At 44.2% G+C, this 26019-nt stretch overlaps 1 protein-coding gene and 1 pseudogene across 2 annotated transcripts; one reads left to right on the forward strand and one right to left on the reverse strand.

The window, feature by feature from the left end:
• Positions 1-470: 470 nt before the first annotated feature.
• NXF3 (nuclear RNA export factor 3) lies at positions 471-18224 on the reverse strand. 2 transcript variants are annotated; one of them, XM_003276489.4, is made up of 20 exons: positions 18077-18224; positions 9386-9554; positions 9016-9169; positions 8283-8366; positions 8073-8177; positions 7868-7948; positions 7679-7748; positions 7435-7523; positions 6934-7043; positions 5261-5297; positions 4833-4901; positions 4698-4753; positions 4448-4555; positions 4269-4327; positions 4044-4159; positions 3906-3948; positions 3246-3318; positions 2284-2416; positions 891-951; positions 471-650 (listed from the first exon to the last, which is right to left on the reverse strand). In XM_003276489.4, exons 1-19 carry the CDS (start codon positions 18102-18104, stop codon positions 940-942), a joined length of 1596 nt encoding a protein of 531 aa, XP_003276537.1. In that variant the 5' UTR covers positions 18105-18224; the 3' UTR covers positions 471-650; positions 891-939. The 2 variants fall into 2 exon arrangements, with proteins under 2 accessions (XP_003276537.1, XP_012354448.1); XM_012498994.2 differs by lacking the exons at positions 471-650; positions 891-951 and having other exon boundaries at positions 2198-2416; positions 18077-18104.
• Positions 11988-14094, forward strand: LOC100604608 (annotated as a pseudogene).
• Positions 18225-26019: the final 7795 nt, after the last annotated feature.

Below are 26019 nucleotides of genomic sequence, written 5' to 3' on the forward strand. Positions count from 1 at the left end.
CAGCCGCAAATGCTTTTTATAACGATTTGAGAGTGATATCACTTTCCCTTCTCTCTACTGATTTCTCTATATATTAAGGCTATTAATCTTACGTTCATCATATATGTGGGCATTTTTTTCTTCCCAGGTTTTCGTGCATTCTTTAATGCTATTTTTCCCCAAATGGGTTGTTTTTAAATTTGAATAGATTCGTATGGCTAAGAAAGTAATAATGTTCTCTGCATAAAAAATATCTTACTTGATGCACTAGGGACACAGAACATTAACCTCCAGGCTTAACAGGGTTAGAGAGCACTCCCCATCTTGGAAGCCAGATGGCCCTCTGGAGCACAGCTCTATCCTAAGGGTGGGTCCAAGATTTGAGACTTTACTCTAGGATTTCCCAGGAATTACTCATTCTCTCTGAATATCCCTTTCCTTTTCCGTAGAACAGAGACAATAATGCCTGACTCAAATGGATTTTGCAGGGATTTGACATAACAAGACATCATTCTTTATTGTGAAAAGAAACAGAGATCCTGGGGGTAACAGGGGTGGACAAGTGCACAGAACAACTGGCCCCTTTGGAAGGATGAGAGTCAGCCCTGTGAGTTGGGTTTCGGCTTCTTAGCCCCAGCCAGATCTCCTGGTTCAGTCACAGGGAAATACATCTATTGGAACAAAAATACAGGGAAGATGATGAGGCTGAAGATTATGACACTTAAGGATTTCCTCTTAGGGCTCTGTTTTCAGGATCCTAGGTCAGTCTGTGTGAGGGCCTTCTCTGGGATCTTGCCCTTGGCCAAGAGGAAGTGCAGGAGGGAGCTGGGAGATCAGCAGAACCGGAAGCCCAAGTTCCATCCCCAGGCCACCCAACCTCTGCTCGCTTGGCCTGAATTCCTAGACCTCACCTTGGGCTGTGCAAGAACATGAGGAGCTCTGACGTAGTCACACAGGTTGTTATGAAGGCAGCTGTGGTGAAGGAAGGACAGGTAACATCCATTAGGACCCAAGTGGAGACACTCCGACAATACAATGCCATTTCTTAATCTATGCAACAAAAACATGTCTGTGTTTTCTGGAATTTATTGCAGCAGAAGGAACCCTGTGAAAAGCCAAATGTCTACCAACCCTGAAAAGCCAAATGTCTACCAACAAAGGAACAGGATCCACGGAACTGTGAAAGGAAAATAAATCTTGGGGTCCCAAAATCACTAAGCTAAAGGTAAAAGTCAAGCTGGGAACTGGGTCATGCAAACCTGCCTCCCCTTTTGGTTCCTAAATAAGATGGCTATAAGATGAAAAACTACACGCCTCCCCCATATTTTGTCCGCAAGGAAATTCCTCATGAGCTGCAAGATCTTTGCTGTAAGGTGTTCCTGTTAAAATTTCACCATGACAATGTAAATTGATAGCTTATCTTTACAGGTACAGTCATCCCCCATCCACCAGACACAAATGCGTATATGATTGTTCCCCCGCCCCATTTTCTCTATGTCATCTTATATAAAAAAAATGCAGATTCACTGAGCCAGACAAAGGCATGAGTAACTATCTTTCCCTACCCTCCCCCTTACATGAAAATTGTGTACTTCTCAATATCCTACCCTTTCCCCTTTAAATCTGGAGTCCTCAAAATCATCTTTGAAAGGCATAGACCTGTCTCCCAGGCACATGTCCTTAACTGTGGCAAATAAACCTCCTAAAATGATTGAGACTTGTCTCGTCATTTTTCTCGATTGACAGAATTCAGAGAAGTACTGTACACCTGTTCAAAATAACTAGGTAGCTGAATATGTATCAAGAGGGAAATGTGCAACAGTATGATACTGAGTGAAATAAAGACGCAAAGCCAACTATCTGCAAGTTCCCATTATTCACTCCCCTGCTCCTCCCAGCGCATACCAATCACTAATCACCATACACACCCAGCACTCACTTCTTTTTTTTTTTTTTTTTTGAGACGGAGTCTCGCTCTGTTGCCCAGGCTGGAGAGCAGTAGAGCAATCTCTGCTCACTGCAAGCTCCGCCTCCTGGGTTCACGCCATTCTCCTGCCTCAGCCTCCCAAGTAGCTGGGACTACAGGCGCCTGCCACCACGCCCAGCTAATTTTTTTTTCTATTTTTAGTAGAGACGGGGTTTCACCATGTTAGTCAGGATGGTCTCGATCTCCTGACCTCGTGATTCACCCGCCTCGGCCTCCCAAAGTGCTGGGATTACAGGCGTGAGCCACCACGCCCAGCCCAGCACTCACTTCTGAGGCAACTGGTAGTTCATCCCAGACTGGGCAGAGAAAACCTGCACCATTTTCTGCTGCTCCTGGGAGAAGGCAGTCACGGAGCTGGAGAAGGCTGTGGGCACTAGGGTGAACAAGGCACTCTGGGTCCCTTGGTGGCTGGTATCCCGCACAAAGAGCTTGTCATTCACGATGCACAGACTGGAGGAAAAATGGGCCATCAGGTAGCCAGAGACAAGGACATCTCCCCACCCCCTACAAGGATCTTTTTCCTACTGTTCAGCAACCTGATTTCTTCGATACCTCTACTGTGCCTCCCTCCTAGCTTTTTGGCTGGTACCCTCTAACCCTCCCACAGAGCCCACCTTTGGAGAGACTGCCTACATGCTTCACCAGTTTTGTAGGTTTACCTACAACCCAAGGATGGTTTTACACTCACATTTACCCTTTACAATAGCCCAAGGGGGTGGACACTGTAATCACCAGTTTCAAAAGAAGATTCTGAATTACAAAGAGGTCACATGCCTTAACCAAAGTCACAGTGAGTATCGCATCAGGAAAGAACTCATACTCTGACTCCAGAGCCCACACATTTTTAAAAAATTTTTTCCATACAGGGTCTCACTCAGGCTGGAGTGCAGTGATGTGATCTAGGCTCACTGCAGCCTCAACCTCCTGGGCTCAAGATCCTTCCACCTCAACCTCCTGAATGGCAGGATGATAGATGCACACCACCACACCAAGCTAATTTTAGTTTTGTTTTGTTTTTTTTTTTTTGTAGAGACAGGGTCTCACTGTGTTGCCTAGGCTGGTCTCAAACTCTCGGGCTCAAGCAATCCTTCCACCTTCAGCTTCCTAAAATACTGGGATTACAGGCGTGAGCCACTGCTCCTGGCCCATACTCTTAACTATTAGACTAGACTGTCGGTTTTTTACAACATTGAGAACACCCTGAAGACTACACCACCACATTCCCACACCACTGGCCCCAGGCTGGGATGGGTGCTCCCACCCACAACACGGCACTAACCTGGAACTGCTGCCAGGGGTAGCAATGAAGGTCCGGGTGAAGGCGAGAACAGAACCCTGAGACTGTCCTTCCACTTCAAAGACAACAAACAACATTGCCTTAGAGTTGCACAGGCTTTACATGCTCACACGGTGTTCCCCAGTCAGAGTCTTGCTTGACACTCATACAGAAGGGGGACAGACCAGGACAGTCGTTCACTTGGAGTCCGGCGGATGTGGTAGGAATGGGGAGGGCAACAACAGGAATAATCTGCTCCCAGTGATAGGGCCCGTATCATGTGTGGGGCCCTGTGAAAACCACGAGTTCACTTGATTCCTATTTCACAGTAGCCCAAGAGATGGGTTATTATTGGCCCCATTCTGCAAATGAGGAAACTGAAGGGTTAAGTAACTAGCACAAGTTCAGGGTAAGGACCTGGGATGAGAGCTGTCAGACTCCACAGTCTGTGTGCTTAACGCACGCCTGAGCTGTGCAAGGCTGATGGGCAGGACCTAGGTCAGATCAGGGTGGTTTGTGGGCAGAGTTGGGGTGGGAAAACACGGAGGGAACAAAAGGAAGGAAAGGAACAAAATGAGGGAAGCTGGGGGAGTTCTGAGACGGAGCCCAGCCAGGGGGAGGGAGCAGTGGGGGATCTGGGGAAGGGACTCTGCAGACACTCACCTTCCTTGAACACCCCGTTGACAGAAAAGCAGAGCATCCATTCCTGAAAGGGAAGATCTCAGGTGCTCAGGATCCCCCTTAACCTCCTACCCACCTCTGGCTCTCTGAGCCTGCCCAAGGGAGGAAGCAGGTGCTCACCGTCTGGCACCACATGTCCACCAGGAAGGAGCTGAGATCATGCTGAGTTTTGGGCAACGCACTGAGGGAGTCCACAATATCACATTTTGTGTGCTTCAGCAGCTCCCCCCGCAGGTCTGTAGAGGAGAAGAGAAGCAAGGATTTGGGGGGCTGCCACACCCCGATTGTGTGATTGTTCCTGTCACACCCCCTTACCCTGCCCACTCTTCTCCATCACACACTTACAGGGGTCTTTGAGCATTTTTATATTCCTGCTCTCCTTGAAGTACTTGCACAAGCTGCTCCTAGGAGAAAAAGAGGAGCAGGAGTGGGTGGTCTGGCCAGTGCAGGCATCTCCAGGAGCTGGTGTCTTTCTGCAGGGGAGTCACATGGCCCTGGACCAGGGTCCGAGCGGTGATACTCACGGGGCTGAGTCCTCAGGATTGAAGGGAATGCTCAGGGAGAAGCAGGCCTCATCGTGGTAAGCACTAAGGAGACCCTGTCGATCTCCAGAGTCATAGATCAAGTAATACCTGTTGGAGACCAGTGAGGACAGGCTATCTCTGTGGCCTGGGTGCCAAATGAGACTTGAAAGTCTCGCTGTAGGCAGACTTGTACTTGGGTAAATTGATCTGACCTAGCCCTCTCTTGCCTCAGATTCCCAGGGATACTTACTGCTGTAGGAATTGCAGGACCAGATTCTTCAACATCTCAGATCCAAAGAAGCTTCCCTGGAATAAAGAGTCCCCAGGACCACAGATAGTACCCCCCCTTCCTCATGTACCACCCTGCTGGATCCTCTCTTCTCACCTTATAGGTTGGTAACCTCTTGTGTGCTTCAGTACCACACAGAGTTGCTCTGGGTGACTGCTGGCCATCCTGGGGAAGGCAAGAGGAAATCAACAGTGCAAAGTAGGAAGGTGACACGGAAAATTACGGAAAAGGATAGACCCAGGAGAGGGTGAGATCAGAAATCAGGTGTGAAAGCATTGTGGAAATTACACGGGCAAGACTACAGTTGGGATTGCTGCCACCTGAAGCCTGTTGTGAACTTGTGTGAAGAAGCTCCACAGCCTCTGCCAAGTTCCCACATGAGTCTGTATCCCCTTCCCCCCCTCCCTTGAGGTTTAAGGGTTAGCTCCAAAAATGTAACTGGGACAGTATCTAAAAGGGTTTGGGGCAGTTGAGGGCAGCATCAGTCCCAATTAGGAAAGTCAATGATCAAGGAATACACTTACCAGGCATAATAATTTGGGGAACAATTCCAGGATGGAGCTGCCGAAAATCAAAACAAAATGGACAACGGTAAGTGAAACTGTGGAGCTGTCCTCCTCATGGAAGCAATCACACCTACGTCAGGGACACAGTGCAGTGTGTCCACCTACACTCTGAAGTTCCTGCCCCTGCAGCCCTGGGCAGCATTGGGAGCCCAGGCTTCAGGACTTTCTTCCCCTCCCTCCATCCCTCTCTCACCTTTGTCCAAGTCCCCACTGAAGGCTCCACAGGGAGTAGGAAATGGGGTGGGAGCCCAGGGCTCTGCTACCTCACTGGCTGTCCATCAATCTGCCTGGCCTGGCCCTGGCCAAGACCAGGTCAGCTCTTAGGGATGGCCCAGGATTCTGGGACAGGGAGGTGAGTGATGCAGGCTCAGGAGGCAGGAAGGGTAAGGCAGGGGGATGATGGCAGAAACGGGGTGAAGGTAGGGGAGGGAGAGACAGGTGAGACATATGAGAGGAGAGACAATGGAGAAACGGGATGCAAAGCAAAGGGAAGGGAAAGATGCTCTACCGTGGTGGTGGAGTTCGGGGGGAATAGAGAAGAAAAGGGCTCCCCTACTGCAGCCCTTTCCCTCACTGGCCCCAGCTGGCCCTGGGGACCGAGGCAGGAAAGGAAAAAACATGCGCCTGTTGGGCTGGGGCCCACTGGATGCAGCTGGAGCCTTTCTCACCTGTGTGAGCCCAGTCTGAGCTGGGCATGGGAAACAGCAGCCACGGGGACAGGAGACCTTCTCCCGGGAGGAGTGAAGAGTCAGGCCCCAGCTCAGCATGGGGTTCAGAGTCTGGGGACCCCCTCTCCAGACCACTGCATTCTCTTCTGAGGGTCCCTGACTCCTGTGCCCCTCTGCTGACGCCTTGACCGAGGAATGCTACCCATCTCGGGCTACCCAGGGCTCCTCTGAGGGCCCAGGCAGGACGATGTGAGGTGTGGAGGGAAGGAGGGGCAGTGCCCTGAGAGGCCTGTCCTTCTGTCTCCTCAACCTCCTCTGCCCTCTGCCTTCCACTCCTGCCTCAGGAACATGGCCCGCTTCTGGCCCCTTGACTCAGGAAACCCAGGTTTCTCCCCAAGGAGGGCCCAGCTCCTGGCATTGGCCAGAGGAAGAGATGGCATGACAGCAGCCGGCCAGGGCCCCAGCCCTCAGTATGGGGCAGGGAAGCCCCCATGCCAGCCCAGGACAGGAGAGGGGACCTTTTTGGAGCAAGAGAAGGAGAACCGCTCTCAGGACAGGGGAGGGAAGCCCCATCTCAGCATGGAGGCAGGAAGGCCTGTCTCAGCATGAGGCCCTGGACTAAAGGACTCTTCTCGGTCCAGGACACCAGCACCTGAATACTGCTGGTCCTGGGGAAGTGGGGGAGCCCTGCTTCCTGGAGCACACTCACAGAGGGCACGCTGGAGGAGGCTGGGTGGAGACAGGTGGGAAACGCATCCCAGAGCAGGTGAAAAGGGGAACATGTCAGAGGAAGGAAAGGAGACCTCTGAGCACAGATGAATGAGTGACACAGAGAGAGGAGTGGGGCGAGGGGGAAGGAGAGGGTCTGTGGTCCTCCCAGAAGACCAGTGCTGCCTCCTCCTGCAGAAGGGCACTATCAAACACAGGTCAGGGCCCCAGGTGGTGACAGAGGGTACAACTGACTTTATGTTGCTGGAGTTATCTGAGAAGGTCGTGCACATTGGGCTTCTGTCCGCACACTTCTCTCCTGGCTCCATCCCTTCCCACTTGTCCATCTCCGCTGCAGACATCACCTGCAATTATGCAGAAGAACCACATAGACCCAGGAAAAAGCAGCTGGAGGGCCCTGCACCCTCAGTCTCCTCCCTTGCCAACAAATCCACTTCCTTGCCTCTTGTCACTACCCTAATGAACCCTCCTCCCCCTTTTTCTTCAAAGAACTATCTATTACGCCTCATTTTATTTTTCAAGAAATTCAGCTTGTTAATGCTGGGGGCCTTTGGCATAATGTCAAGCATCTGGTAGGCTTTTTTGCTGTTTGGGTTCAAGGGCAAAAGCTATGGTGAGGAATGAATTAAGAATTAAGAGTGAAGGCCCCCAACAGGGGATATCTTAGACCAATTAGCCTCCTAGCTAATCTCTTCCACCTTCACCCTCAATCCCAGCATGAGCCTAAGGCCTCACCGTAGGTATGTTCTCTTCATGGACTTGCAAGGAGGCAGCCATGCACTTTCTAGGATTCGATGCCATTTTAGTATCACGGCTCATCATGTCTCCAGAAAGCAGAGAGGAGAAAATCAGAAGTCTGAGAGGGACCTGCCTGGTACAGCATCAGCACTAAGCCCTCCCCAAGTTGCCAACCATAAGTCTCCATCTCACACAGACACCTCTGCCCTCATCTGCCATAGAATTACTTTCTCAGCCATACCTGGGTAAAATGGGAGTCTCTGGACATCAAGAGCTTCCTGGGAGACATCACACTGTTGGTTCATGGCCAGCTGCAGAGTTAGAGATGGGTTTCAGAGGCTCTGAAGTTGAGGTGGTGAAGGGGGCAATAGGTGGGGAAGCAGCAGTGGGTCTGGCTTTGTGTGAACAACTTGCCATGAGTCTGTATTACCTTTATCTGCTCCACCTTTTCTGACTTCAGCTCCCTCTGCACAAAGTGGGGTATACCAGCAGGGTTGACAAAGATTGATATCTGCAGAGAACCCAAGAGGGGCTGAGTAAACACTAGGAACTCTGAGCCCCAAGATCAAACAAGACCTCACCCTTGCCCTGCCCTCTTGCTCGATGCTAGCCCTGGTCATTCATTTGACACACACCTTTTCATTATCCTCATCCAAAATCTTGCCACTGACATTCTTCAGTGCATAGGCGATGCTGGCATTCTCCACAAAGAAGCTGGCATGCATGTTTTCATAGTGAAACTATAGGGAGAGTTGCAAGAGAAATGAATATGAGGCCAGAGTCTCTGCTCATTCAGCCCCCAACCTGTCCTGTTTTCTCTCGTCTGCCTCATGGTCCTTTCTTACCTCAACTGGGACGAAGGGTACACTGCATTCTTTCCGAATCAAATTCAGCAGCCACTTCTCATTGTATTTTATGCCGAAGGGAACCTATGAGTGAAAGAAAGAATGAGTGAGGAAAGGAGACTGACATAGTGGAATTAAACATTAAAAGTGGACCCAAATATGTTCCTTTCAGACTTTAAAATAGTTTAAGATAGGACAACATCCATTATTGCTAATTTATGTATTTCATTATTATTTCTTTCATTATTTCTAATATCTATTATTTCTAACTAAACATGGATTTCCTAAATACCCTTTCTTACTATTCAAATTGTTTTCTTAAAATAATCAATTTAAGATGTTTAATATGAGCTTTCTTTTATAAAGTCCCACAAGAGTCTACCTAAGGCAGATCAGGCCTGCCCCTTTGACAAGGACCCCACTAATTCAACCCCTCACACACTTAGTTTGAGCTAAACTGAAGCATCTGGTGTGGAGATACTCTATCTCCTTAGCATTCATTTCCTCCTTTGATTGTAAACGACCTCTTCTGCTCTCTCTGCAGTCAGTCTGTTCCCCTTACATTGCTTCTCTGAATTTACTCTTAAGATGATCTAGGATGTTAACTCCTAGTAATAAAGGACAGATTACATACTTTCCTGCTCTTACAAAAGTATCTACTGTCTACACAAATCCAACACAATTCCCCCTGTTCTCCTTCTGAACATTAGATCCACTTTGCCAGGACACTCACTGTGATCTTGAACCAGCTCCCTAAGGTCACATCTGGCATGTTCCCCTCCATTCTTCTCTCTGGAGGTTTTTGCTCTCTCTCCATGTTAATATGGGTTTGGTCTTGTTTACGAAAACTGCCTTTCCGATTATAGGGTGAAATAGCATAGGGAGTGCTGTGAGCAAGTGGAGAAAAGGTAGTTAACATATGCTCCGAAAGTCTTTTATACACATTTGATCCACTGATACCAGGGCTACAATGAAGTTTGCTCAACCATTAATCGAGTTCTGTCATTCCTTTCTCTGTCAAGTTGGAAAGAATGACATATTCAGCTACAGGGTTGTGTATTTCACTGGCCGGTACATTCCAGCCATGCTGACTGGTCACTTACTATCTTACTGGAGAGTCCATGTGGGCACGATGCATTGCTGCACCTCCATCTTGCTGCTGATGGGATGAAGAATGCATGCCAGGATTGACTGGTTCAGACCTACTGCTAAATCTCCTTTGGTAAATATCCCCAGATCTTGCTCTTCTTTGAACAGCTTGATCAGTGTGACCTTAAATTGAGAACAGCACATCAACACTTAGAATACCAGAAAAAAATCTTGGGAAAATATAATGGATAATGAAAAAATTCACTGATATTTATTTATTTAGAGTCAGGATCTGGCTCTATTGCGCAGGCTGTAGTGCAGTGGCATGATCACCGCTCACTGCAGCCTTGCCCTCTATGGCTCAAGAGATCCTCCCACCTCAGCCTCCCAAGTAGCTGGGACTACAGGCACGTGCCACCACATCTGGTTAACTTTTTTTTTTTTTTTTAGAGATGGGGTCTCTCTGTGTTGCCCAGGCTGGTGATTTTTATAATCTAGAAAGAAATATATCACAGTGCCAAAAAAAAGTTGAAAGACTTCACTGTGGTTTCACCTCCTGGGAGATGAGAGTTGGGGAACATTAACAGCCAAGGAGAAAACAAGCACAGTAGAAAGGGTTTGGGTTTAGGTGATACTAATCTATGATGATAGTCCTTGCTCTGCCCTTTTCAGGCTGGGTAACCTGGATCAAATTGCTTATCATCTGTAACCCTCAATTCCCACCTCTAATTGGAGAATAATAAAATCTACCCTAAAAGTTTGCTATTATGGCTCAAGGGTCAAAGGCAAGTTCCCTGCCTCAAAGAAGAATCAGATAAATGAAAACATTGCTGAAGAAAATATCCAGAATGAATCTTGGAGAGACATAATTATGGAATTAATTACCAAAAGAGTGAAAGAGAGAATTTAAAAAGATGTGGTAAGCGTGGCCGGGCGCGTTGGCTCTTGCCTGTAATCCCAGCACTTTGGGAAGCTGAGGTAGGTGGATCACGAGGTCAGGAGATGGAGACCATGCTGGCTAACATGGTGAAACACCCTCTCTACTAAAAATACAAAAAACTGGCTGGGCGTGGTGGCGGGAGCCTGTAGTCCCAGCTACTCGGGAGGCTGAAGCAGGAGAATGGCGTGAGCCCAGGAGGTGGAGCTTGCAGTGAGCCAAGATCGCACCACTGCACTCCAGCCTGGGCGACAGAGCGAGACTCTGTCTAAAAAAAAAAAAAAAAAAAAAAAGAGAATGGCGTGAACCCGGGAGGTGGAGCCTGCAGTGAGCCGAGATCGCGTCACTGCACTCCAGCCTGGGCGACAGCAAGACTCTATCTCAAAAAAAAAAAAAAAAAAAAAAAAAAAAAAAAAGATTTGGTAAGCATATCTAACACTACTTCTCCACTGTTCCCTCTCCTTATTCCTGGGACTCAAATTCCAGACCTCCAGGCCAGGCTGGTCTCAAATTCCAGACCTCAAGTGATCCGCCCACCTTGGCCTCCCAAACTGCTGGGATTACAGGCATTGGCCACCATGCCCAGCCTCTACAAAATTATTTTTTAAAAAAATTAGCCAGCCGTCGGTGGCTCACGCCTGTAATTCCAGCACTTTGGGAGGCCAAGATGGGCGGATCACGAGGTCAGGAGATCGAGACCATCCTGGCTAACACCATGAAACCCCATCTCTACTAAAAATACAAAAAAATTAGCTGGGCGTGGTGGCGGGCGCCTGTGGTCCCAGCTACTCGGCAGGCTGAGGCAGGAGAATGGCGTGGACCTGGGAGGCAGAGCTTGTAGTGAGCCGAAATCCCGCCACTGCATTGCAGTGCAGAACTAATTTACACTGGATTGTAATAGGGCAAAGATATATATTGTAATCCTAAGGATAAACACTACAGCAATGGCAGAACGTTTCACTTTCTAGCCAAATGAGATAAAAATTTAATAGTTAAAACTATTAATCATTTCAAAGGAGAGAGGTGTGGAAAAAGAACTTAAAACAGGCAAAAATAAATATATAGTAATATGGTCTATTTAAACCAAATCATACCTATATTTTCATTAAAAGAAATTAGACTTAAGTATTCCAAATTAAAAAGCACAGAGTATCACACTAGATAAAAAATTCCATCAAATTATCCTGAAAAGAAACATGTAAAATTTAATAATATAGAATATTTGAAAATAAGAAAAATGGCATGATGCATACCATTTATACACTGACTGAAAGCTTATGTAACCATATTAATAAGAGAAAATATATACTTTAAGAAATACTAGAGAAAAGAACTCATAATGATAAAGGTTCACATCAACAAGAAGATAATAAGAAAGCAGGTGCGCCCACTGCCTTCACAGCACCTGGGCCTGAGGTGCGTGGCTCCCAGGCCCTTGCCAGCTCCAGGTGTGTGAGGAAGACTTCAGAAACCCGACTGAGAAGTGGAGAGACCCCAGGGAGGGTCTGACCTGCCTCAATTCCGCTAATGTCTTTCATTTCTTGTTCACCTGCTTTCATGAAATCCTCACATCATTTTAATGGTACTAGTCAAGACAAGAAAATCAACAGGCTTTCAGCCTTGAAGCAACATTGGTGTACGAACACTATGCAGCTCATCAGAGTATCTCACTGAAGAATATGATGGCTGAAAACAATTTAAAAATGCTAAAGATTCAACAGCGTGTGGTAGCCAACAAACTACCTAGAAACAGGCCATATATTTGCAATATTTGCTTCAAGCACTTTGAAACACCATCAAAATTAGCTAGGCACTATCTCATTCATACTGGTCAAAAGCCATTTGAATGTGATGTGTGTCATAAAACCTTTAGACAACTAGTTCATCTGGAGAGGCATCAACTAACTCATAATCTGCCTTTTAAATGTAGTGTTTGTCAGCGCCACTTAAAAAATCTGAAGACATTTGTGAAGCACCAACAACTTCACAATGAAACCTATCAGAATAATATTAAACAGGTCAGAAGATTGCTGGAGGCCAAGCAAGAAAAGTCAATGTATGGAGTGTATAATACTTTTACCAGAGGAAAGATGGACATTACACCCGTGCTCTAAGTCCGATCCCACATATAGCATGAAGAGAAGAAAGAATATTCATGCATATGCAATCTGTGGCAAGATGTTTCCATCACAGTCAAAACTTGATAGGCATGTACTTACTCATACTAGTCAGAGGCCTTTTAAATTTGTCTCATGTAGTAAATCTTTTCGACAGTCACCTCACTTAAAAATCCACCAACTTACACATTCAGAAGAAAGACCTTTTCAATGTTGTTTTTGTCAAAAAGGATTTAAGATTCAAAGCAAACTTCTGAAGCATAAACAAATCCATACTAGGAATAAGGCTTTTGGGGCTCTTTTATTAAAGAAGAGGCGTACAGAATATCGCCCCCTGCCTAATAAGTTAAATGCAAATCAGGGTGGTTTTGAAAATGGTGATATTGGTGAATCTGAGTAGAATAATCCACTTTATGTCCACTCAATTTATATTGTCCCTTTTCAATATCCAAAGTGTGAAAATGTTTTGAATCACAGCAGAATCTCAATGAACACATGTGTTTTCCTGCTAGAGGTGGCAAAATTCCAAGCAGGTTCAAAAGAAGCTACAACTATAAAACCATTGTTAAAAAAATATTGGCCAAGCTTAAACGTGCTAGGAGTAAAAAATTAGATAACTTTTGATCTGGGAAAAAGTATTTAAAAAGAGTTTCTTGAAAAAATGTGATCGTATTTCTGGTGAGCCGTGCTCTGAACAAACCCAAAGAACATTTGTGGGTTCTCTTGGCAAACATGGAACATATAAAACAATTGGCAATAAAAGAAAAAAAACATTGACTTTGCCACTTTCTTGGCAAAAGCAGTTCCAGAACCAAAATGTGGGAAAAAAATGAAAGGTATCCTTACGACAGCAAACTTATTAAGCATTGATAATTCAGTGAATAAGAAAGACTTGTCAATCTGTGGCTCATCAGGTGAGGAATTCTTTAATAACTGTGAGGTACTTCAGTGTGGTTTTTCACACTGTTTTCAGTGTATGTTTTCCAAGGGAAAACATACGTACTAGACATAAGATATGTCCTTGTGACAAATGTGAGAAGGTATTTCCTTCTGTATCCAAACTAAAAAGACACTATTTAATTCATACTGGACAGAGGCCTTTTGGCTGTAATATTTGTAGGAAATCTTTTAGACAGTCAGCTCACTTAAAAAGACATGAACAGATTCATAATGAAAAGAGTCCTTATGCATCCCTTTGCCAAGTAGAATTTGGAAACTTGAACAATCTTTCTAATCATCCACCTAATAATGTTAACTATAATGATTCCCAACAATGTCAGGCTCCTGGTGTTCAAAAATACAAGGTCTCAGAGTCAGATCAAATGTCAGGAGTTAAGGCAGACTCACAGGATTTTATTCCTGGTAGCACCAGGCAGCCCCGTCTTCCTAATGTACTTTTGGAATCAGAGCAAAGCCATCCTTTTTGAGTTATTCAGAGCATCAGGAGAAAAATGATGTCTTCCTGTACCAATGCAGTGTTTGTGCTAGGAGTTTCCGATCTCCATCTAAACTGGAAAAACACTACCTAATTCATGCAGGGCAGAAACTATTTGAATGCTCAGTTTGTGGCAAAACATTCGGACAGCCTCCTCACTGGAAGAGAAATCAACTTACTCAATTTAAAGAATGACCACAAAAGAAAGTGGTTGCCTTGGATTCGGTTATGTAAACTGTCACAACCACTAACAACTGTGGTCTCTGGTGATCTTATTTTTAAAGCCTGTATTATTTAAAATGCATTTTTATCAAGAGGCCTGCATTAAATTGAATGGTTTCACAGGCATTTGTTTGTCCTGCGTAGTAAGGAGGTAAAATACATAGAAAATTAATACAATGTTTTAGAAACAGACAAATTAATTTTTAGAGGCAAGAACATGATTTGATGCTATAAAGTAGGCATTTTAATATTGTAAACATATGCTGTGTCTGTAATGAAAAATATAAATTCATGATACTGTACAAATAATTTAGTCACATTAATTTTTTAAAGGAATTATTCCTTAAGACATGCCATCTCTTTTTATATATACTCAAGAGACCAAGAGGCAAAAATTGGCTTTTAGCTGCAGCACATAGCCCTGCTATATTTCATTTATCTTACATTTCATATGAAAGCATAATTTTGTCCACATGTGGCTCAAATTGCATTGGAATTTTTTTGGAAATTTAAAGAACTACAGAGGCACTAAAGGTGAAAATGGATGAGAAAATTATAGTATTTTTTCATTGGTCTTTTCAAAGCAATTTATTTTTAGGACTATGTGGTAATTTCACTTCCTCAGGTGATTAAGGTTTTTTTTTTCTTTTTTTTTCCCAGCGAGTGCCATCTTTCTCAAAATAATTTAAAAATAGGCAAGAGGCTAGAATGTATCCATATACATTTACCATGTTTACTTACCAGGAATATTTTCCAAGTGCCATAGTCTTTTTCATAATATGTATGCAGTTTTATCTTTTCAGAGGAATAATTTCAAGTCATTTATTTGCTCATTAATTATAGCAGTAGTCATAGATTTAAGACTCTATTCTAGAGATCTTCATCTCCATAAGACGTTAACATTTATTTTAGTAAACTTTTCTTTTCATGCCTCTTCAACGGAGTGGTCCTACTATTTAAGCCTGTTCTAAGTTTGATCAAATGGCAATGACTAGGTCTAGTTTTAGTTTTTATTTTTGCAAGAGTCTAATGCTAAATAATTTTATTTTGATCCTTGTTAAATTTTTAATTTAATTAGTAAGGTAGTCATTCCTGTAGAGGGGTAAGATGCTTGTAGAGTTGTGGGTATCATTCCAAATAGAACTGTTATGATTTGGGAAATATTCTAAACTACAAAGGACTTATTTCATAACGACAAATTGTCCTTCACCTTTGCCTTTGTTTATAAAATCTTCAGGAATGACATTTTCTAGCAATAAAAGGAATTAACCATTATGTTTCTAAGCTGAAAAGAGGAACAGGTGGGTAATTATCCTACCATACTTAAATATAGTGGAAAATCCTCTATTGAGAATATGGATAAAAGAACAATTGTAAATTTTGCATCATAGTCTGAGAACTCCCTTTTGGGGCAGGGGGAGGCGGGAGGGATAGAAGGTGGGGGTGACCTGCTTGCTTCTTTTACCACAGGTCATTTTTAAGTAACTTGGGTTTAATTTACAGAGATGAAACATGACAGTCTGAGTAAAACACCCAATGATGTAGAAGTGTGCCTGTTTATTACGTAGAGACAGCCAACAAAAACAGAGGAGAATCACATGCTTTAAAGAACACTTTCTCTTAGGTTTCCTTGGGATATGTTCTTCCAGTGCAAGCAAGATAGTGGTTTACAGAATTTGCTTAATACAAAACTTTTCAAGAACTCATCTGTTACACAAAAGCAAGGAATAACTAGCTTATATTTTCCAATGATGTTCAAGGTTTTTTCCTTATTATGTCTGAAATTACTGATTTTGGCATTTTTCTAAGCAATTTATGTAATTTTATTTGAAGGAAGTGTTTTATATACTTTTTCCCAACCTAAACAGGGAGAATCCTAACAGTGTTGTGTTTGTATGATTATGAGGCTTTATTTGCCTAACTGATACTACTATACTTTATTTTTGACCCATGCCTTTTTAAGCTGTTTCATATTGAAAGTTGGAATATTGTAAAAATTTTGTCAAAGATGTACTGAAGTGCTATTTGAAGTACCTATAACAAAACACAGTTGGTCCTCCATATCCACGGACTCTGCCTCTGTGAATTAAACCAATTGCAGATCAAAAATATTAGGAGAAAAAAATATAAAAATAATACAAATAAAAAATACAATATAACTGTTATTTAAATAGCATTTACATTCCATTAGGTATTAGTCTAGAGATAAAGTATGCAGGAGGATGTGCACTGGTTATATGCAAATATGCCATTTTATGTAAGGGACTTGAGTATACTTGGATTTTTGGTATCTGTGGGTAGGCGGGGTGGGGGGGTCCTGGAACCAATACCCCGTGGATACCAAGGGACAACTGTACTTATTTACCTTTATTATCATTGCAAGCTTCTTAAAGAACCTTTATAGGAATGAAAATATACATGTTAAGATTAGGCTGGGCACGGTGGCTCATGCCTGTAATCCCAGCACTTTGGGAGGCCGAGACGGATGGATCACGAGGTCAGTAGATCCAGACCATCCTGGCTAACACCGTGAAACCCCGTCTCTACTAAAAATACAAAAAATTAGCCAGGCATGGTGGCGGGCGCCTGTAGTCCCAGCTACTCAGGAGGCTGAGGCAGGAGAATGGCGTGAACCCCGGGGGGGCGGAGCTTGCAGTGAGCCGAGATTGTGCCACTGCACTCCAGCCTGGGCAACACAGCAAGACTCCATCTCAAAAAAAAAAAAAAAAAAAGAAGATTAAACATTAGATATTAGATGGTCTGCTGCATGCTAGAACTGTTAGTATTGTTGAATCAATTACTTTGGTTTTATGAAAAAATAAACGATAAGTATCTTTAAAGAGAACTAGAAGAATTTTTTGATTCTAGGCTGTATCATGATTATTTACTGAAGTAGTTTGATTGGCTGGCTAATTTAGTAGAATTATTGTTTTTTGTTTTGTACTGCAATAGGGCTTATAATTGTAAGATAAAATTGTGTGTGTGCTTAAGGGAAGTAGGTGGTGGTTAAAATTATTGAAAAAATTTCAGAATACTTTAAAAATAAAGTTTCAAGGCCAGGCGCGGTGGCTCACGCTTGTAATCCCAGCACTTTGGGAGGCCGAGGCGGGCGGATCACGAGGTCAGGAGATCGAGACCACAGTGAAACCCCGTCTCTACTAAAAATACAAAAAATTAGCCGGGCGTGGTGGCGGGCGCCTGTAGTCCCAGCTACTCGGAGAGGCTGAGGCAGGAGAATGGCGTGAACCCGGGAGGCGGAGCTTGCAGTGAGCTGAGATCGCGCCATTGCACTCCAGCCTGGGCGATAGAGCGAGACTCCATCTCAAAAAAAAATAAATAAATAAAAATAAAGTTTCAAGTTATACAAAAAAAAGAAATTCTAAATTTGTATGCATGTCTTAACATGGACCAATCTATGTTTAGATACAAAGCAAAAACTGATCTAAGTAATAGAGAAATAGTTAAAACCACTGTGATGTGGGAATTTAGCACACCTCTCTGAGTAACAGATAAAACTAGCAAACAAAAATTCAGCTACACAGAGAAGACTTAAATGGCATGAGTAATAAGTTTGCTTAAATGACATAGAACACTGCAGAGAAAACGTACACATGGAACATTCCAGAATAAGTCATATGCTGGGCCATAAAGCTAGCCTTGAGAAATTTCTGGGGTGGGGGTGGGGGGTAATACAATCTACCTTGAATGGTTAGTGTGAAGATTAAAGATGTATTCCCTGCCCCACTACCACCTCTAGTGTACATCCAAGGAATGTTAATTTTTACCAACCCCTGCCTCAGGTGACCCTCCTCAGACCTCAAACCCTGGCCCTGAGAAGGCCACAAGACTCAGGCCTGGGCCCTTTCCACTGCCCACCCCCATCTAAAGGGAGATTGGCTGGGTGTCATGTGGGTTAGGGTAAGGTGGGGAAGGGGGCTCAGTCCCTTTTGCCCTGTAGAGACCTAAGACTCCAGCCTCATGCTGGCCGACTCACCCATGGTGTTTCCTGAAGGCAGTGACATTTTACGAATGTCCTGACAGGGCTTTCTTGAGGAGAATCTGTGTGGCCTGAGGACGGGAGTTTGGAGAAGATTGAGGAGGGCTGCTGAGGAAGGTGAGAGCAAGCCTCAAGCCTTGCTTACAGGAAGTTCCTTCCCCAAGCATAGAGAGGAGTGTCCTAGGAGTCAGAGGAGAATTAACTTTCTGTTCTTACCACTCCCCAAAGTTTCCTGCCAGCCTACCACCCAGGAAGATGTTTCTGATGTAGCCACTCCTGCAAAGGTGGTTAGCAACAATCACAATCATGAGGCCTAGGACCCAGATACTTATTGAAACAAACACGGATAACTCAGCTTGCTGGTCGTCTCCAGTGCATTACATTGTATTCATTTACTCTGCAGACTCAGAGACTCAGAGTGCTTATGGTAGCCCAAGCTCTGTACTTGCTACATTACTTTTTTTCTCCATGTATTCCTCACAAGGGGACTCTCAACTCAGAATCACCAGCTTCCTGAAGGTGCTGAGGCTTAATGAGGTATAGGAGCTTGTCTGGAATGATTCAGATGTGACCTGGAGAAACAAAGTGGAAATGAGAACCCCTCTATGCACAGCTTTTCTAAACTCTTACAATATTTGGGGTTTACTTAAGTTAGGGCAAAGTAAGAGAATGTTCTGAAAATACTCGTGTGACTGGAATTAACTGCAGCCCATCCTAGGGAGAGAATACTAAAAACAGACCAGGAAAATATAAAGTCAAAGTTTAGTGTGTCACTGTAATGAAAGTAGAAAAGAATCAAGTATTTTCTTAAAGACAAAATGTAGTCAATGTAGATGGATACTCCTAATGATTAGAGCCAGAAATGTAGCTCTTAAAGTCTCAGGCCAGAGAGAGGGAATAAACTAGTGAGAGCTGACAGCCTGCTGGCAGCCCTCACAGCCCTCGCTCCCTCTCAGCACCTCCTCTGCCTGGGCTCCCACTTCGGTGGCACTTAGGAGCCCTTCAGCCCACCGCTGCACTGTGGGAGCCCCTTCCTGGGCTGGCCGAGGCTGGAGCTGGCTCCCTCAGCTTGCAGGGAGGTGTGGAGGGAGAGGCGTGGGCGGGAACCGGGGCTGCGCGCGTGCTTGCGGGCCAGCTCGAGTTCCAGGTGGGTGTGGGCCCAGCGGTCCCACACTCGGAGCCCCCGGCCAGCCCTGCTGGCCCCGGGCAATGAGGGGCTTAGCACCCGGGCCAGCAGCTGCGGAGGGTGTGCTGGGTCCCCCAGCAGTGCCAGTCCACTGGCCTTAGCTGCCTCCCCGCCGGGCAGGGCTCGGGACCTGCAGCCCGCCATGCCTGAGCCTCCCACCCCTCCGTGGGCTCCTGTGCGGCCAGAGCCTCCCTGACCAGCACTGTCCCCCTGCTCCATGGCACCCAGTCCCATCAACCACCCAAGGGCTGAGGAGTGCGGGTGCACGGTGCGGGACTGGCGGGCAGCCTTACCTGCTGCTCCAGTTCGGGAACCACTGGGTGAAGCCAGCTGGGCTCCTGAGTCTGGTGGGGAATTGGAGAACCTTTATGTCTAGCTAGGGGATTGTAAATACACCAATCAGCACTCTGTATCTAGCTCAAGGTTTGTTAACACACCAATCAGCACCATGTCTAGCTGATTGTGAATGCACAATCCACACTAGGGTTTGTGAATGCACCAATCCACACTCTGTATCTAGCTACTCTGGTAGGGACTTGGAGAACCTTTGTGTCGACACTCTGTATCTAGCTAATCTGGTGGGGACATGGAGAACCTTTGTGTCTAGCTCAGGGATTGTAAATGCACCAATCAGCACCCTGTCAAAACAGACCACTCGGCTCTCTGTAAAATGGACCAATCAGCAGGATGTGGGTGGGGCCAGATAAGAGAATAAAAGCAGGCTGCCCAAGCCAGCAGTGGCAACCTGCTCGGGTCTCCTTCCACACTGTGGAAGATTTGTTCTTTCACTCTTTGCAATAAATCTTGGGGTCCATACTGCTTTTGTGAGCTGTAACACTCACCGAAAAGGTCTGCAACTTCACTCCTGAAGCCAGTGAGACCATGAACCCACCGGGAGGAATGAACAACTCCAGACGTGCTGTTTTAAGAACTGTAACACTCACCGCGAAGGTCTGCAACTTCACTCCTGATCCAGCTAGACCACGAACCCACCAGAAGGAAGAAACCCCGAACACATCCGAACATCAGAAGGAACAAACTCCAGACACGCAGCCCTTAAGAACTATAACACTCACCACGAGGGTCCACGGCTTCATTCTTGAAGTCAGTGAGACCAAGAACCCACCAATTCCGGACACGCTAGGAGCCTCTCTGTGTGCCAGGGCATCAGCCAGAACTTTCTGGAATTTTTCACCACTTTGTTACAGTAGGTAGCTGGTCAGGCATGAGTGGGGCAGGAGAGGGCTCTCCCCACCCGCCAGGAATGTCAGGTGACCATCAGGTGATGGTTCAGCAGCTGTCACACTGCCTCTCTGAAATGATAATTGATCTCAGCCAGCACCAGGAAGAGGCAGTTTCCCAATAGACAAAAACACCTGAAATTGGTAATTGGCAGCTTCCAATCAGATCTCAGGAACTGAGCGAGTGGGCTCAAGCATTCCTTTCTCTTTTTTTCTTTCCTGCTCTAAAGCTTTTAAATAAACTTCCAGTCCTGCTCTGAAACTTCCCTCGGTCTCCTTTTCTGCCTTACGTACCTCAGTCGAATTCTTTATTCTGAGGAGGCAAGAATTGAGGTTGCTGCAGACCCATACATATTTGCCGCCAGTAACTTGAATATTTACCACAACTAATATATTTTGGTGCCATGTGACTCAGATACCTTCTGCCAGTTACACGTTTTTTGAAGTTCCTTCCTAGAGCTCAGTGCCCTGAGAGAGAAAGTCAAGCCCCTGAGTAAGCTGAAGAGATATCTGCATACGACACGGTGTGAACATCTAGGGAGAAAGAAGTGTAAGACAGAAAAAGCACACACCTACACAAACTGTGAAGTCGTGAGTTTAAATCTGTATTATTTTTATTTTTGTTTTTGAGACAGAGTCTTGCTCTGTCACCCAGGCTGGAGTGCAGTGGTGCAATCTCAGCTCACTGCAACCTTCGCCTCCTGGGTTCAAGCGATTCTCCTGCCTCAGCCTCCAAAGTAGCTGGGATTACAGGCACATTTCATGATGCCTAGATAATTTTTGTATTTTTTTGTAAAGAGGGGGTTTCACCATGTTGGCCAGGCTGGTCTCAAACTGCTTACCTCAAGTGATCCACCCACCTCAGCCTCCCAAAGTGCTGGGATTGCAGGCGTGAGCCACCATGCCCAGCCTAAATCTTTATTTTTTTATAAAACAATATTATGTGAACATTTTTATAAAATGTTAAATGCTATGGTTTGAGTGTTAGTGTTCCTCCAAAATTCACGTTGAAACTTAATCCCCAATGCAATAGTATTAAGAGGGCCTTCGGGAAGTAATTAGGCCATGAGAGCTCCACCTTCATAGATGGGAGGAGTGCCCTTATAAAAGGACTTGAGAGTGCAAGTTCATCCTTTTTTGCCCTTTCCGCTATGTGTGGACACAGCAAAGGTGCCATCAATAAAGCAAAGAGCAAGCCTTCACCCGACGCCAAATCCAATGATGCCTTAATCTTGTACTTTCCAGCCTCCAGAACTCTGAGAAATAAATTTCTACTATTTATAAATTACTTATTCTATGGCATTCTATTATAGCCACACAAACAAAGATAGTAAATATATGTGAACTTGTTTGTCAATTTGTTATTCAATACTTTCAAGTATTTCTCAGTGAATCTCCCTAATAACAAAATATTAAACACTAAAAATGTATACTTAGAAAATAAAATCATTCTGTATTTTTCATTTATAAGATCCCCTCACAATGACCTATAGATATCCAAGATATCCAAGGTAATTATACAATGCAAATAGACTCGTACTCATTTTTCAGATGTGTATCTCCTTAGGTAATATGTGTATATATAAAAAAATTTATTTACATATAATATATATTCTTTTTTTTTCCTACACATTTATCCCGACATGCACAACTGCTGGGTAACGGATTTCCACACTGGATTTCCAAGGAACGAACCAGATCATGAAGTGTTTACTTCCTGATGTATCCGGCTAGTCTCAGATCAGCTCTGACCTCTCCTCTTAGCCCTAGCTAATGCCTCCTGTCTGAACAATGGCTTTTTAAATTTTTTATTTGACAATTTCCCCTCTTTTGATAAGTGAGAGTGTGATAAAAATTTATGGTATCAGTACTACTCTCAGTTGCCATCATTTTGGGTTTCTGGTCTCAACATGCCATTTATAGGTTACAGTGTCCTCCTCGTACTGAGACAGGATTTTTTTTCTTGACCTTGACCCCCTTCTTAGGGAGGAACTGGAGTGGCTCATTTCACTCAGCCTGCAGTCCGTGGATGGCTAAGTGTTACAGCTCAGTGAAGGGTCAGGGTGACAGCCTTCTGCACCTGCCCTTTTTGACACCTGAGTTCTTGTTCAGCATCCAGGAAAAATCTGGTCACATGAACGGACTGAAAAGTAGTGTATGCGGACGATTTTATTGGGCGATGGATGTGGTTCTCAGCGGAATGGGGAGTTGGAAAGGGAGTGGTGCAGGAAGGTGATCTTTCCCTGAAGCCTAGCCATCTCCAGCCAGGCTCCCCTCCGAAGCTGCACCATCTAAAGTTACCCACGTCTATCTGTAGTCTCTGACGTTCAGCCACATTGCATCCCCAATGTTCAGCAGCTTGTATCCCCAACCACTTGCATCAGCCACTTTTGCTGCTCTTTTTTCTTCTTTTTTTTCTGCCAGCTGATCTGTTTTTTATGGGCACAGAATGGGGGCAGGGCGGGCCAGAAAGGCAATCATTTGGGCAGAAAAATTGGGTCAGCTGTTTTTACTTAGGGTCGAGGTTCCAGGCTTGAGGGTTGGTTTTAGCTGGGAGCCCAGCCATTCTGTATTATTATCATGGATTTCTTTCAGTTGTTGTTCCAGCTAGATAGAGAGACACCATTTCATGTTTGACAGATAGCTGTAAGGAAACATTTAAAATTTTGTGTGGTCATGTGGTGCATATCTGCAATTCCAGCTACTCAGGAGGCTGGGGTGAGAGGATTACTTAAGTCCAAGAGTGTCAGACCAAACTGGGCAACATAGTGAGACCTCTGTCTCAGACCCCATCTCAATTAAAAAACAAACCAAAAAAAACTACTGTGTGGTAAATGTGTGTAAATGCTTCAATTTTTGTTTATAAAAGTATATTTTACCGAATTGCTGTAAGCTATAGATAGCTTAAAAGAAGAAAAAAAGATTTTCTTAAATCTGGAAAACAAAACATTATAAGAACTAGCAACTTTCCGGTCGGGCGTGGTGGCTCACACCTGTAATCCCAGCACTTTGGAAGGCTGAGGTGGGCGGATCACAAGGTCAGGAGTTCAAGACCAGCCTGGCCAATATGGTGAAACCCAGTCTCTACTAAAAAAACAAACAAAAAAAATTAGCCCGGCATGGTGGCACACGCCTGTAGTCCCAACTACTCGGGAGGTTGAGGCAGAAGAATCGCTTGAACCCGGGAGGCAGAGGTTGCAGTGAGCCGAGATTGTGCCACTGCACTCCAGCTGGGGCACAGAGCAAGACTCCATTTCACACACACACACACACACACGCGCACACACACACACACACACACAGGCTGGCCGGGCGCGGTGGCTCACGCCTGTAATCCCAGCACTTTGGGAGGCCGAGGCAGGTGGATCACAAGGTCAGGAGTTCAAGACCAGCCTGGCCGAGATGGTGAAACCCTGTCTCTACTAAAAATACAAAAAAATTAGCTGGGTGTGGTGGCAGGCGCCTGTAATCCCAGCTACTTGGAGGCTGAGGCAGAGAATTGCTTGAACCTGGGAGGCGGATGTTGCAGTGAGCTGAGATCATGCCACTGCACTCCGGCTGGGACACAGAGCAAGACTCCGTCTCAAAAAAAAAAAAAAGAACTAGCAAAGTTTCAAATAAAGAAACCTTAAAAACCCATAACTCTTTTTCATCAGTTCATTGTGTCTCATGTAATTCTTTTTTTATTTTTTATTTTTTATTTTTATTTTTTGATGGAGTCTCACTCTGATGCCCACGCTGGAGTACAGTGGCGCGATCTCGGCTCACTGCAAGCTCCACCTCCTGGGTTCACGCCATTCTCCTGCCTCAGCCTCCTGAGTAGCTGGGACTACAGGCACCTGCCACCACGCCTGGCTATTTTTTTTGTATTTTTAGTAGAGACGGGGTTTCACTGTGTTAGCCAGGATGGTCTCGATCTCCTGACCTCGTGATTCGCCCACCTTGGCCTCCCAAAGTGCTGGTATTACAGGTGTGAGCCACAACGCCCTGCCGTGTCTTATGTAATTCTTGCTCTAATCTTGGTCATCAGTTTCACAAACTCAATTTTTTCATTACAATTATGGAAATATAGTCTAATTGTATGAACTCAAAGTTATTAAAAACCTGTACTTTCAGAATTCTTTTCCTTATTTCTATGAATCTCCTTGAAGCCATAACACTTTTGGATTATAATTGCTTGCAAGACGCTTTCAAAAAGACATCAGAATAAAGCTATTAACTGTGGACATCAAGTCTGAAAATAGCCATTATTAAAAACCTGATGAGAGTCTATTATAATAATGATGCAATTGACAAAAAGAATTTGGTTATTTCTGAACCAACATTGTGACTGATAGCATTTATACCAAGACATATCAGAGTTCCAGGAATGTTATACAATTTCGGAACACATATTAATAATATATCCATGTAAATATAACTCAAAGAAGATTAACCATCATTCCTTATTTAGACAGTGCTTCTCATATAAATGAACATATCAGATAAGCTGACTTGGTGTAATATCTCTTTTACAACTACTTTCAGAAGTTCTAGGGCTTGTCATAATATCCCAAAGTTACTTCAAGGTCAAAAATACTTAATTTTGATATTTGAGAAGATTGTCAACTATCAGTGGTCTAGAATACTTGATCAAAATAGGATCACAGGCCACTATGAAATAAAATGGAAGTGACAAAAGATTTCACAGGCACAAAGCCCAAGAAATTATCTTGATTAAACACAGAATCTCTGTTCATTAGGCCAGTTACCTAAAAGGTAAAGACAAACCTCTCACAATTTCCTTTTAAAAACAGCTCAATGTTCTGAGAAAACCCAGTTATTCCAACATAGGAGCCCAAAACCTTGCCTTCACCAGTGCATTTTTTTTAATTAATCGTCAATTTTTGGCAAAACTTTATATTATTTATAATTAGCTTTTAATTTTAGGCAACTTGATGACACATAAAATTTCTTTCATGAGATTTCTATTCCGTGAACTTTCTATAACTTGCAAAATTTACTTTCCTTTTCCCTATATCATTTTGACCACACAAAGTTCTCTTAAGCAAAAGAAAAAATTACTTTTTTCATCTTTCTTTACCAAAACTACATCTTCATACTTATAACTTTTTTTTAATCTCTTCTACTTACTGGTTCCTTCCCTGCCTTGTTTGTATTTCCTTCTGCAAACCAAAAATAAAATTCTAAGTCCCCTCAACCATCTGAATGGACTTTCTCCTCAGCCAGCGTTCTTAAAATTGAACCTGAGAGACTGTTTTAGGTCATGATGTGAAGTGGGGATTGAACAAGCCTCATTATACCTCTTCAGCATTAACATCAACATAGGCTTTAAGTCTGATAAGAAATATTTCACAACCTATTCTCTCTAAAGCCTGCTAGCTAAAAGCTTCATCTACATAGTAAAACTTTGTTCTCTACAACCTCTTATCACAACCCAGACATTCCTTTCTATTGATCACAGGTCTTTAGACAACCTCAACGAATTGTCAACCAGAAAATGTTTAAATTTA

The sequence above is a fragment of the Nomascus leucogenys genome, chromosome X, assembly GCF_006542625.1.
Source record: "Nomascus leucogenys isolate Asia chromosome X, Asia_NLE_v1, whole genome shotgun sequence".
Taxonomy (NCBI): domain Eukaryota; kingdom Metazoa; phylum Chordata; class Mammalia; order Primates; family Hylobatidae; genus Nomascus; species Nomascus leucogenys.

Bases quoted from the DNA above. Each gene is read 5' to 3' on its own strand.
- NXF3 (XM_012498994.2), bottom strand. From the start codon at position 18,104: ATGTCACTGCCTTCAGGAAACACCATGG. The intron at 7,749-7,867 runs GTAATACAGACT...CTAACTCTGCAG, and splicing joins AAAAGGTGGAGCAGATAAAG to CTGGCCATGAACCAACAGTG. The intron at 7,044-7,434 runs GTGAGGCCTTAG...GCATAATTGCAG, and splicing joins ATGAAGAGAACATACCTACG to GTGATGTCTGCAGCGGAGAT.